This window comes from Anomaloglossus baeobatrachus, chromosome 1, assembly GCF_048569485.1.
Source record: "Anomaloglossus baeobatrachus isolate aAnoBae1 chromosome 1, aAnoBae1.hap1, whole genome shotgun sequence".
NCBI lineage: Eukaryota > Metazoa > Chordata > Amphibia > Anura > Aromobatidae > Anomaloglossus > Anomaloglossus baeobatrachus.
Genome location: NC_134353.1, coordinates 463,099,273 through 463,112,765, shown reverse-complemented (window position 1 = coordinate 463,112,765; position 13,493 = coordinate 463,099,273). Strand labels below are relative to the sequence as shown.

General features: G+C 42.3%; 1 protein-coding gene across 2 annotated transcripts in view; it reads right to left on the bottom strand.

Annotated features, from left to right (window-relative positions):
• Positions 1-496: 496 nt before the first annotated feature.
• Positions 497-13,493, bottom strand: part of LOC142294904 (uncharacterized) — a 65,311-nt gene continuing 52,314 nt past the window's right edge. Inside the window, exons 2-3 of one of the 2 annotated variants that reach the window (XM_075337971.1) lie at positions 1,308-1,731; positions 497-1,074 (exon numbers count right to left, since the gene is read on the bottom strand). In XM_075337971.1, coding sequence (XP_075194086.1) covers positions 574-1,074; positions 1,308-1,610 — 804 coding nt within the window. In that variant the 5' untranslated portion in view covers positions 1,611-1,731 and the 3' untranslated portion in view covers positions 497-573. Of the gene's footprint in view, positions 1,075-1,307; positions 1,754-13,493 lie in introns of those variants that run through there. The other variant, XM_075337978.1, reaches the window with a different exon arrangement.

Here is a 13,493-nt window from a genome sequence, read left to right as displayed (position 1 = left end):
GTGTAGTCCCTGGGCCCTGGTGTATGGGCTAAATAACTGTGGAAGGTGACATGCAGGGTTGTACCGGTGTACTCACCCGCGCCCGGATCTATGTCGCCTTTGAGCCTGCTTGCCATCTGTCACCTAGTCCAGTAGTCCATGGGCCCCAACCCCTGACTCCGCTATGCTTCAGACTACTCCACTTCAACTGTCAGAACTTGACTACAGTGGTCCCGCCCCTGACATCTCAGGACCCCTAGGTGGGCGCTCCCATCTGCCTGGTCCCGCCCACTGCTGTGTCCTTATTGTCACGAGGGGGTGACTAGGCTTTACTGGTTGTGGGTTGTGTGGTGGTATGCCAATGAGGGTGGAGTATGGTACAACCTCTGTAACTACCGTGTTTTGCCAGGGCGTCACAACCATATGCTGAATTAAGTAAAGCAGGCTGCAAGATTGAACCAACATAAATTTATTATTACAATCAAAATGAAACAATCAATTAAAATTACACACAAATAACAAACTTTAGTTGCCCTCTTCATATCGGGTGGCATATCCTAGCCGGGTGGGAGACGACAGTTGGGATAAAAATGATTAATTTGAATAAATGGGATACTGTGGGGGGGGGATACTGTGGGGGGGATACTGTGGGGGGAGGTCAAGGTGCAAGCTTGGTGGAGGCATCCTCTTTGGTGTACTTCGTAGGGGCTGTGGATGAATCCATGAAGTTGAATGATTGGGCTGGTTCATCCTACATATAGTATCAGTTTCATCAAGTTCTCCTCGTCCTGCCTTTCTTAGGACTTCGAACATTAGTCTCTCTGCTTGCTCCCTCTGTGTGGAATCCAGTTTGCTGAGTCTGTCTGACGCAAATGTTGCAAAGCTATCAACTAGTGTGCTTTTTGGCTGGAATAGAAGTTTGTTCGCTAAAGAGTAAAAATCGGCGGATGTCACTGGGATGGCCTTCCTTTTGCGGAAATGTGTTCGCCGCATTTCACCAGAGGGTGCAGGTGCTTCATTATCCTCCACAATCGCCTCGGTAGACGTGGTGGGATTCTCGTCCAATTGGGGCCTCACCATATCTGTCTGAGGGTTCTGCGGGAACAGAAAAATAAATGTTAAGTAAAAGCCATACATTTTAATAGGTATTATATTTAATTTAAGTGTGACAAAATTGTATTGGAGTGTACTTATCTGAACTGGAAGGGATAACTTTTCAAAACTCCACAATAAATCATGGTAACAAGAAGTTACTATTTTGTATTCATCAATGGAATGTACATAAAAAGTTTTAATGCTATGTACCATGAAGCAAATAAGGTACTTACATCTACAACAGCGGAGGTGTTGTCATCGATTGGGATGTCTGTTTGCGGATCCTGGTTTGGTAGGTATGAGCTTTCCATCCTTCTGGTTGGCTCCTGGTCCCTCGTGAATTCTAGGAGATTATAGTACCACAAAGGTGAAACATAGACCTGGTCGGTGCCGGCCCCAGACTTTTTGGATTTCTCCACCTTGTTAACTTCTTTCTTGTAAACAGTCCGCAATTCTTGTATTTTCTTTTTAACAAGCTTGGCATCCACCGCCTCGCCTCCACTGTGTTTTTTTAAAAAGTTCCACCAATTGGGCATAGGCCTCTTGTTTTTTTATTCTGTCCGAATATTCTGCTGATTTGATTTTCCACAGGCAGGGCAGTGATTTATACAACTCCAAAAGCTCGCGCACGATCTCTTCTTTGTTGTAATAAGACTTCTGAAATAAAGAATGCAAAAATTATATGTAAACATAAGAGAAGTTACAATAAACCAATCTCAATTTTTGGTTATGGTGTGGCAGAGACTAAAATGGCCGCCCCCTGTTCTATGTGTGGCAGAGACACAAAATGGCGTCTGTAGCTGAGAGACAAAAGAGCCAGCGATGCTAGGATAGGACACATTACAAACGGCACTATGGATGTACGCATATGAGACCCCCTGTAAAAGGCATTATGCACACAGATAAAAGCCAGCCACTTTAATTAACTCACATAATAAATACTAACATGTTATAATAGCAAGAACATTAAACAAAATTGAGGACCCCCCCCAAATAAGGACCTACCTTTTCAAAGAGGTGTATAGCTGTCTATCAGTGAAGAATCCTGGTGGAATCGCAAATCGCATATTCGATCTCACCGTAAACACTTGGGAATGCAAGAGGGATGAATCCGGGTGCAGATGCGGCTTCGATCCGAAAAAACCCCAACCAAGCGACCGGGTACAAAGGACGAATGAATCAGGGTGGAGTCGCAGGTTCTATTCTCAAAGCAAAGCTCAAAAGAAGTGACAAAGGGTGACACGATACAAAATTTAACCGCTAGAAACGCCGCCTGCCTGCCCAATCAGAACGCAGTATTGGCCACCAATCAGAGCGGAGGGGTATGTAAAAGGCGACGCCTGCCCGGCCGCCCAATCAGAAAGCAGTATTGGCCACCAATCAAAGCGGAGGGGGTATGGAAAAGGCGACGCAAATGCACGCCTACGTGGCTCACTGCGTTTCACTACGCCCCCAATGGGATCGGAATCGTTAACACAGTTGCTGTGTGACAGGGTCCCGACGATTTGCAAGATCGTTATACGGGACGCATGCTCGTTCCTAAAGTCGTTATGTGTGACACCTTACATGCGATTTCAACAACGACTTAGCAACGATCCAGGAAGTGTGACGTAGTAGCGATCTCGTTCACGATCTCGTTATGTGTGACTGGACCTTTAGAAAGAATCCTAGCAGAAGGAACACAATTAGGTATTATCACTAAGAAACAGAGTGATTATTTGAATCCATCCTGTCCGTCTACACCATTATTCCATGCACTACCTAAGATGCACAAAAATTCTTTTCCTCCTAATTTTAGACCCATAGTTTCTGGAATTGGGTACCTGACAGAGCGATTGTCCGAATGGTTATATTCTCGTTTGCAGGTGTTAGCTCAGATTTCACCCAGTCTCGTCCGGGACACAAAACACATTCTGAACGTTTTTTCTGAATTTTCATGGGAAAGTGAATATAGCTGGCTAACTTGTGATATTGCCAGTCTCTATACTTCTATCCTCACAATTTAGCCATATTAGCACTGGAACAGCAGTTGTCTAAATATAGTAACTACTCAGACGACCTACAAAAATATATTTTAGAGGTCACACATTTTTTATTGAAAAACATTTTTTTTATTTTTATGGGCAGTTACTATGTTCAGACACAAGGATGTGCCATGTGTGTGAAATTTTCACCTTCCCTGGCAAACATTTCCTGTCGTCGGGGGAAGAAGAATATATTTTTTCCACTGAGAACCCCTTCTCACATGATATTGCAATATTTTTAAGGTAGATCGATGATGTCATTGTTATTCTTATTATTGTTTTAATCTCCCTCAGAAGTAGTGATGGGGAGACTTGTAGATAAAGAAAAAATAAAAAAATCCAGTTTGGGCCCGTAATTGATCTCGAATATCTGGCCGGACGCCAGTAAGTCTATGGGGGACCAGAATCTGGTGCTTTAAAATGGTGGTAGAAAGGATAGGGGGATTGGAGCAGGCATGTTATAATTATCGAATCTCTGCGTGGCTCTAACGCTACTTCCGAGGCCGCTCATTATCCTTCGTACATATTCACATCTTCCCCAGCCCACCAGCAGTCCTCTAGTCTCTGATTGGTTGCAGTCAAACACGCCCTTATCCTGTGTGATAGCGTGTCTGACTGCAACCAATCAGAGATGCTGTTTGTGTGTCTCTATTGTTGTAAAAATAAATAAATAAAATAATTGGCATAAGGTCCCCCTGTATGATACCCAGCACAGATAAAGCATACGGCTACAGGCTGCAACCTGCAGCCTCCGGTCGTGTGCTTTTCCTGGCTGTGGACCAAAATAAGAGAAACACATGCGGCTTTTTAAATAAAAATATTTACATAAATAATTGTAAAAAAAGGAGTGCGGTCCCCTGCAATTTTGATACCGAGACATGATAAAGCCTGACAGCTGGGGGCTGATATTATCAGGCTGGGGAGACCCATGCTTATTAAGCCCCCCAGCCTAAAAAAAGCAGCCTGCAGCTGCCCAGGATTGTCACAACCATTAGAGTGGCAATCAGGATGAGCTGGGTAAAGTTCCAGGATTGTTGCATCTAATGGATGTGACAATCCTAGGTACCTGCAGGCTGCTATTTTTAGGTTAGGGGGCCCAATAAGCATGGGTCTCTCCAGCCTGAGAATACCAGTCACCAGCTGTCGGGCTTTATTATGGCTGGGTATCAAAGTTTGGGAGACCGCACAGCGTTTTTAAAATGAAATGTATATATATTTTTTTTTTTTTAAAAAAAAGCTGTATGCGGTTCCTCTTATTTTGATAGACAGCCAAGATTAGCATGTGGCTGGGGGCTGCAGCCTGTAGCTGTATGCTTTATCTGTGCTGGTTATCATAATATGAAGGGACCATACATGATTTTATTTTATTATTTATTTTTACACCAATATAAACCTGTAGACAGGGTCTGTGATTGCAAGCAGTCAGACACGCTGTCACACAGGCTGGTGACGCGTCTGACTGCAACCAATCACAGACACTAGGTCACCAGTACTCCCTTATAACTCCAGGCCTGGTGTTTGGGTACTTTTGAACCTGCACAGATCCAGACTTACAGTCCAGGTCTGCCCATCACTACTCAGAAACCTTAGCATGTTTGGATTCTAATGAATAGTCTCATGAGAAAGGAGCTGAATGAAGGGACTTCCCATGTGATATCTAGTGAAAGGACTTTTTCTTAGGCAATGAATTGAAGGACTTTTTCCTGTTTAATTGTTTTATCTATGAACATAGATGTGGAGTAATTACAATCTTTCAACCCTTTCTCCCACCTTTTTTCCTCTCCTTTTCCTTCTCTTTTATCTCCTCTTTCTTCTTTACTCTAGTTCTCTTTTTCTCTCTATTTTCTCCTTTGTTTCCTTCTTTTCTGAATCCTGACTGGCTAACAGCTATCTTTTTTTATACTCTGCTGATCATGAGTGGGAGGATGCTATTTGAAACGAGGGTAACGTTGTTGAAAATGTATATTTTTGGATACCTTCTTGGGGTGCTCTCATGGTGTTGACTGGCCTTATGTTTCCTAATGTAAGAGGAATTTCTCAATGTTCTTGTTTGTATAATTTTGAGTGGGTTGGGAGGGAATTTTCCAGAGAAATGCTGTCTACTGTTTGCTGTGGTTTGTCTGAATGACGAACGGGTAGAGAGGATATGATATATGCTTCAAAGAGTTATTCCCTGACTTGATAATGCACTACACCTGTTATGGCAACCATAATTAATATCATAGCATGTAATTTTAGAGGGCTGGGGACTCCAGTAAAGGGGTGCTCTGTGTTTTCAAGGCTCCATCAATTTCAGGCAGGGATTATATGTCACTCTGAAACACATATGATGGGAGATCGAACCAGATTTTTTTAAAAAAGCCTTGGTGAGCATGGAGTATCAATCAGTCTTTACCACTAATGTAACTAGAGTTTGATGGGCCCCGGTGCATAGTTCGGACCGGGGTTCCCTCCACGTACACCGACACTTGGGGTACGGGATAATGACACTGACACTCGGGTACAGGATAATGATGCTGACACTTGGCTCTTACCTTCAGCACCCAGGCTTCCCATGCTCTGAAATCCCTCTATCAGCACCCAGCTTGCCTATGTTCTGATATCCATCTTGTCCTCGGCACCCAGCTTCCCCATGCTCTGCTATACATCTTTCCCTCAGCACCCAGCTTTCCTATATCAGAGCAGGGGAAAGCTGGGTGCTGAGAGAAGATGTATAGCAGAGTATGGGAAAGCTGGTTGCTGAGGGAAAGAGCCTTTTTCCCTCAGCACAAAACGTTCCCATGCCATGCTTATATCTTTGTCCCCCCTCATATATAGTTCTCCAAAGACTATAATGGCCCCCAGATAGCCTTCCATATAGTATAGCGGGTCCCATATAACCCTTCATATATTAGAATGCACCTCCATAGCCCTCCATGTAATAATGCACTTTCCATAGTTCTCCATGTATTATAATTTACCCCATAATACTCCATATATTATACTGCACTACATAGTCCTCCATGTTTTATAATGCACACCCATAGTCCATGCATAAGGTAGCCTCCATTGTCCTCCATATAATATAATGTAGCCCCCATAGTCCTATATGTATTATAATGCAGCCCCATAAACCTTCATATTGTATTATGCAGCCCCATACTCCTCCATGTATAATGCAAGCCTATATTCCATTTATAAGGTGTCCTTCATATTGTATTATGCAGCCTACTACTTCTCCATGTATAGTGCACCCCTATAGTCCTTGTTTAAGGTGTCCTTCATGTTGTATAATGCACCCCCATAGATCTCCATGTATAAAGCAGCCCCATAGACCTCCATGTATAATACAGCCCACCAGGCCTCTATGTATAATGCAGCACCCTCAGGCCTCCATGTACAATGCAGCACCCCCAGAGCTCCATGTATAATGCAGCCAGCCCACCAGGCCTCCATGTATAATGCAGCCAGTCCACCAGGCTTCCATGTATAATGCAGCACCCCCAGGCCTCCATGTATAATGCAGCACCCCCAGGCCTCCATGTATAATGCAGCAAGCCCACCAGGCCTCCCTGTATAATGCAGTACACCCAGGCCTCTATTTATAAGGCAGCCCCCCCCAGGTCTCTGGCCACTCACTGATTTATATGAAAAAAAAAATAATAAAAAAAACAACAAGTACTCACCTCTCTCCTCGTTCCCCTGCTGCTCCGGTCAGCATCCTCCCGTCCTGCACTCTGCATGCCTCAGCACAGCAGTTGCACAGGAGTGATGTCACCACCCAGGCAAGGGAAGAATGATGGAGCGGCACAGGTTGCTTGATGCTTTATCATTGCAGTGTGCGATGACAGGGGAGGGGGCCCGCTGCTGCCACTGGTGCCGGTGTCATATAGCGGTGCGTGGTATGTGACAGAACAGCGCAGCTCCTCTCTCACAAGAAAGAGCTGGCTGCTGATCTGCAGGGCAGCCTGGGGTCCGTAACCTGCCAGGTCTGGTCGCAATGGCGACCTCTGCGACCGCCGTAATTACGCCCCGGATATACTATATTTCTTACTAACGCCCTTTTGTCTGTTGGGTCCACACCTCCTAATTCATATGGTTTGGACTCCAGCCTTTAGTAGCACGGTAGTACTTATTTGGTTGTCGTTTTTTCCATTATCTGACAGATCTCGACACAGAATCTGTCTTCTACCAGCGGCTACTTCCATTTAATTTTTTGCAATATAATAAAAAGTATAATTACTTTTCACAGCGCTTGGTGGAATTTATTTATTTATTTATTTAGTGTTTGAAAATAACTGGTAACCACACATAATATTGATACTTTGGGCACAATTTGGCCATTTTCACATAGGGGTGTACTCACTTTTGTTGCCAGTGGTTTAGACATTATTGGCTGTGTGTTGACTTAGAGTGCACATTAAATTTACACTGTTATACAAGCTGTACACAGACTACTTTACATTATATCAAAGTGTCCTATCTTCAGTGTTATCCCATTAAAAGATATAACACAATATTTGCAAAACTGTGAGGGGTGTACTCACTTTTGTCACATAAAGTATTATAGCCAGGAGGACTGACTGCAGGAGAAAAGCCAAAAGGGACCTCAGTGCTCTGCCCCCTGATTTGACCCCAATGGTCTGATTGCTATGGCATCTCCTTGCTATATGTACCAATGTTCTGTGATGGAAATACGGCAGAAAGTTGATAGGAACACTGAGAATAAAACACTTAGATTTGTTCTGAACATAAAACCACAATTTTCAGCCCATTACAGACACTACCAGGCCTTCTTTATACACGTACAATTGACAACACAAGTAATTTTACCCCAGATATCAATACAGCTCTTCTAAGTAAATGTGCATAATATATGAAGAGATACAGGAGCGTCTGCCCACACATTATCTGAGCAGCTCCATGTAATATACAGTGTTATATGAAATCTGAAATCTATGGTAAAATGTACTGTAGTGCAATTACTGCATACTGTCCCTTTAAATCTGCAGATGCCTCTGTCACCATGGTAACTGCATTGATAAGCAGCCAATAGCACTGCTCACTTTGAATGAGAGAAAAAAAAAAAATTGTTTATCCTCAGTTTGTTACACCTCATCAGAGAGTGAAGACAGACACCAGCGATCAGCGAGCGATATCAGGTATAAGACATAATATAAGATACCGGGCGGCGACACATCAATGACCCGCACTCACACAAGATACCGGGCGGCGATACATCCATTACTAGCACTCACAGCAGATACCGGGCGGCGATACATCCATCACCCGCACTCACTCCAGGGGGATCGGCCATCACTTGTCCCATCAGGCAGCCCCTTTAGTGAAATTGATCTCATATGTAACAGGAAATATCTTTCCATCTCCCAATCTCGCCCGTCCACAACAGCCCCTGAATATAGAGACAATGTTCTTCAGTGTTTTCAGGAACTGTCACCCAAGTCATACAAATATGGATCAGGTCCCTACAACCTCTGCTCCTTTTTTATAGGATTTTGATACATTTCAGCAAAACGAAGATGTCATCAGATGCCATTAATTGGACTGGATCTTGTGCCAGCGTTGGACCAGGTAGTATCATCAGTCTGTGAGGGTCGACTGTTTCCTAGATTTAGGATATCCACTACTACCGGAGGGGGTCATTTTGACCCTTTTGCTATTTCTTTTTCCTATAATTTCAAAAATTTTAACAAATGAGTTCTGAGCTTTTGTGACTTTTATTTATTCATGGTAGTGTATATTTTAGGACACAAAAATGAATTGTAACTTTTTCAGGGGCCCGGATTTTACAATTCATACCAATAAGTACTGAAGGGGTCAATTTGACCCCATACATAAAAGTAGTAGTAGGCAAGTCACCTAATATTACAGAGTACAGAAAATCACAGTGATTCTCCCTAGTTGTAGAGTGTAATTGTATCTTTGCATATCAGGGATGATTCAGCATTTTGCTTTGCCTAAACATGTTTGATCCATGTCTCTTGTAGCGATTTCGGTCTGCACTTCAGTAGCAAAGATTACAGTTCAAGCTACAACTCTGAATGTTTGTACAGTGTTGTTTTATTACTTCTGCGATCTTACAAGTCCCTTTTTGCGACGTACAGTGCTGGCCAAAAGTATTGGCACCCCTGCAATTCTGTCAGATAATACTCAGTTTATTCTTGAAAATGATTGCAATCACAAATTCTTTGGTATTATTATCTTCATTTAATTTGTCTTCAATGAAAAAAAATACAAAAAAAATTGTCATAAAGCCAAATTGGATATAATTCCACACCAAACATAAAAAGGGGGTGCACAAAAGTATTGGCACTGTTTGAAAAATCATGTGATGCTTCTCTAATTTGTGTAATTAACAGCCCCTGTAACTTACCTGTGGCACCTAACAGGTGCTGGCAATAATTAAATCACACTTGCAGGCAGTTGACATGGATTAAAGTTGACTCAACCTCTGTCCTGTGTCCTTGTGTGTACCACATTGAGCATGGAGAAAAGAAAGAAGACCAAAGAACTGTCTGAGGACTTGAGAATCCAAATTGTGAGGAAGCATGAGCAATCTCAAGGCTACAAGTCCATCTCCAAAGACCTGAAAGTTCCTGTGTCTATGGTGCGCAGTGTCATCAAGAAGTGTAAAGCCCATGGCACTGTGGCTAACCTCCCTAGATGTGGAAGGAAAAAAAAAATTGACGAGTGATTTCAACGCAAGATTGTGCGGATGGTGGATAAAGAACCTCGACTAACATCCAAACAAGTTCAAGCTGCCCTGCAGTCCGAGGGTACAGCAGTGTCAACCCGTACCATCCATCAGCGTCTGAATGAAAAGGGACTGTATGGTAGGATACCCAGGAAGACCTCACTTCTTACCCCGAGACATAAAAAAGCCACGCTGGAGTTTGCCAAAACTTACTTGAGAAAGCCTAAAACGTTTTGGAAGAATGTTCTCTGGTCAGATGAGACAAAAGTAAAGCTTTTTGGGAAAAGCCATCAACATAAAGTTTACAGGGAAAAAAAAGAGGCATTCAAAGAAAAAAACACCGTCCCTACAGTTAAACATGACGGAGGTTCCCTGATGTTTTGGGGTTGCTTTGCTGCCTCTGGCACTGGACTGCTTGACCGTGTGCATGGCATTATGAAGTCTGAAGACTACCAACAAATTTTGCAGCATAATGTAGGACCCAGTGTGAGAAAGCTGGGTCTCCCTCAGAGGTCATGGGTCTTCCAGCAGGACAATGACCCAAAACACACTTCAAAAAGCACTAGAAAATGGTTTGATAGAAAGCACTGGAGACTACTAAAGTGGCCAGCAATGAGTCCAGACATGAATCCCATAGAACACCTGTGGAGAGATCTCAGAATGGCAGTTTGGAGAAGGCACCCTTCAAATCTCAGGGACCTGGAGCAGTTTGCCAAAGAAGAATGGTCTAAAATTCCAGCAGAGCATTGTTAGAAACTCACTGATGGTTACCGTAAGCGGTTGTTCGCAGTTATTTTGGTTAAAGGTTGTGCAACCAAGTATTAGGCTAAGGGTGCCAATACTTTTGTCTGGCCCATTTTTGGAGTTTTGTGTGAAATGATCAATTATTTGATTTTTGTTTCATTCTCTTTTGTGTTTTTTCATTGCAAGCAAAATAAATGAAGATAATAATACCAAAGCATTTGTGATTGCAATCATTTTCAAGAAGAAACTGAGTATTCTCTGACAGAATTGCAGGGGTGCCAATACTTTTGGCCAGCACTGTATATTTGAAGCATGAGTAAGCAGAGGGGTCTGACAAGTGATGAAATTTTATCTGAAAATGAGTCAGAAGAAGAAAATCAGGAACAAATAGACTCAGAGTCTGATGGAAGAATATTTTCCTCATGATATTTCCGAAGAATCAGATATAATGGACGATACCGAAGATTCTGGAGAGGATGATGGACATACTTGATCTGAACACTGTTACTACTAAGTTAAAATAAATGTTCTTTAATTTGTTGGCAACAAAAAAGTTATTTTTACTCCAGAGTCAGTACTTTTGAATGGGGGTCAAAATGACCCCTAATGGTAGTTATAGGTATTATGAAACATGTGGTAGTTTTAGTGTTAAAGGGGTTATCCATTCATTGTTAGACTTTGGACCTTTGAATTTGTCATCAGAAATCACCTATTATTTAAATCAGGTTTTTGTGCTTAATCTATTTTTTAATAATATTTGTCATTGTGTTTTTTTTTTATCCATATCACAATCTTTAATGGAAACAGCACTTAAAAATCTTGCAGTTCTCATTGTGGCTTTTTTTTTTTTTTTTTTTTTTTTTAAGGGGGGGCTTTAGTCTCTAATCAGAGCCTAATATCTGGTTGTTTCCTTTAGTTTACATTACACCGGAGGAAAAACTAAGAAGATTGTCCTATTGTATGATGATGCTACCATCACCAATCTTCAAGAAGGAGGTCAGTGAGAAAACTAAGGGCAACATTGATGTTTCTTTTATAATAAGGTCGTTGTGTATTCAGATGTTCCTATTAATCCTTGTAACGTAATCTCTTGTCTTCCTAGCGCCTGATGCCGACAAGCCCCGAGGCCCAGAAAATGTATAGAGTTCGGCGAGAAAAACAGCCTAAGCCATCCAGAATAATCGATGTCAGAGAAAAAAGGAATAGGAGAGAAGAATATGAAAAAAAAAAAATTTGGAGAGAATTATGCAGCTACCTGGATGAAGAAAAAGAAGAAGAAGAAGATCACATGCCAAAAAAGTCGGTAAAGAAGATAAAACTGGACATCAAGATCCCTGCACAGAGGACACAACAAAGAAGGATCCAGCAGGAAAACAACCGCCAATATGTCAACTGGTTCTTGAGAGGAAGGAGGAACATCATATGGACCATCCTGCTGGGGCCTGAACACTGAAACATCAAACATGGCGGTGGTAAGTATAATAATAAGAACAATAATATGAGTGTTAATAAGAAAGTAGTAAAAATATGAAGAAAATAACAGTAGTAATAGATAGAACTGCAGTTTGATCCAGGGTTCTAGGACTGATCGCCTTTTGCCGGGGTCGAGAAGGAATTTTTCCCCTGTGACACAAATTGGCTGAATGTGTCACAGGGGTTTTTTGCCTTCTTCTGGATCAACATTGTAGATTAGTGTAGTACAAATAGTTATAGAATAGTTAGAATTATTGAGCTATTGAGCCACGTTTAGGATGCCACTAGGTTCACTCAGTGTTTGCTAGTATAATGGCTTAGCTACAATGAGTTTGAGTGTGCAATGCAGGCAGACGTGCTGAAAATATCTTTGCACTACTGGGGCAATAGAGCAGTCCAACAACCACGTTAAGGATGCCACTAAGTTCACTCAGTGTTTGCTAGTATAATGGCTTAGTAACAATGAGTTTGAGTGTGCAATGCAGGCAGACGTGCTGCAAATATCTTTGCAGTAGTGGGACTATACAGAAGTCCAATAGCCACGTTAAGGATGCCACTAAGTTCACTCAGTGTTTGCTAGTATAATGGCTTAGTAACAATGAGTTTGAGTGTGCAATGCAGGCAGAGGTGCTGCAAATATCTTTGCACTAGTGGGACTATACAGAAGTCCAATAGCCACATTTAGGATGCCACTAGGTTCGCTCAGTGTTTGCTAGTATAATGGCTTAGCTACAATGAGTTTGAGTGTGCAATGCAGGCAGACGTGCTGCAAATATCTTTGCATTAGTGGGACTATACAGAAGTCCAATAGCCATGTTAAGGATGCCACTAAGTTCACTCAGTGTTTGCTAGTATAATGGCTTAGTAACAATGAGTTTGAGTGTGCAATGCAGGCAGAGGTGCTGCAAATATCTTTGCACTAGTGGGACTATACAGAAGTTCAATAGCCACGTTAAGGATGCCACTAGGTACACTCAGTGTTTGCTAGTATAATGGCTTAGTAACAATGAGTTTGAGTGTGCAATGCAGGCAGAGGTGCTGCAAATATCTTTGCACTAGTGGGACTATACAGAAGTCCAATAGCCACTTTTATGATGCCACTAAGTTCACTCAGTGTTTGCTAGTATAATGGCTTAGTAACAATGAGTTTGAGTGTGCAATGCAGGCAGAGGTGCTGCAAATATCTTTGCACTAGTGGGACTATACAGAAGTCCAATAGCCACGTTAAGGATGCCACTAAGTTCACTCAGTGTTTTCTAGTATAATGGCTTAGTAACAATGAGTTTGAGTGTGCAATGCAGGCAGAGGTGCTGCAAATATCTTTGCACTAGTGGGACTATACAGAAGTCCAATAGCCACGTTAAGGATGCCACTAAGTTCACTCAGTGTTTGCTAGTATAATGGCTTAGTAACAATGAGTTGGAGTGTGCAAAGGGCAGGAGGGTACAGTGGCAGGTTTGTGGGTCTCTGGGTAGAAGAAAGGA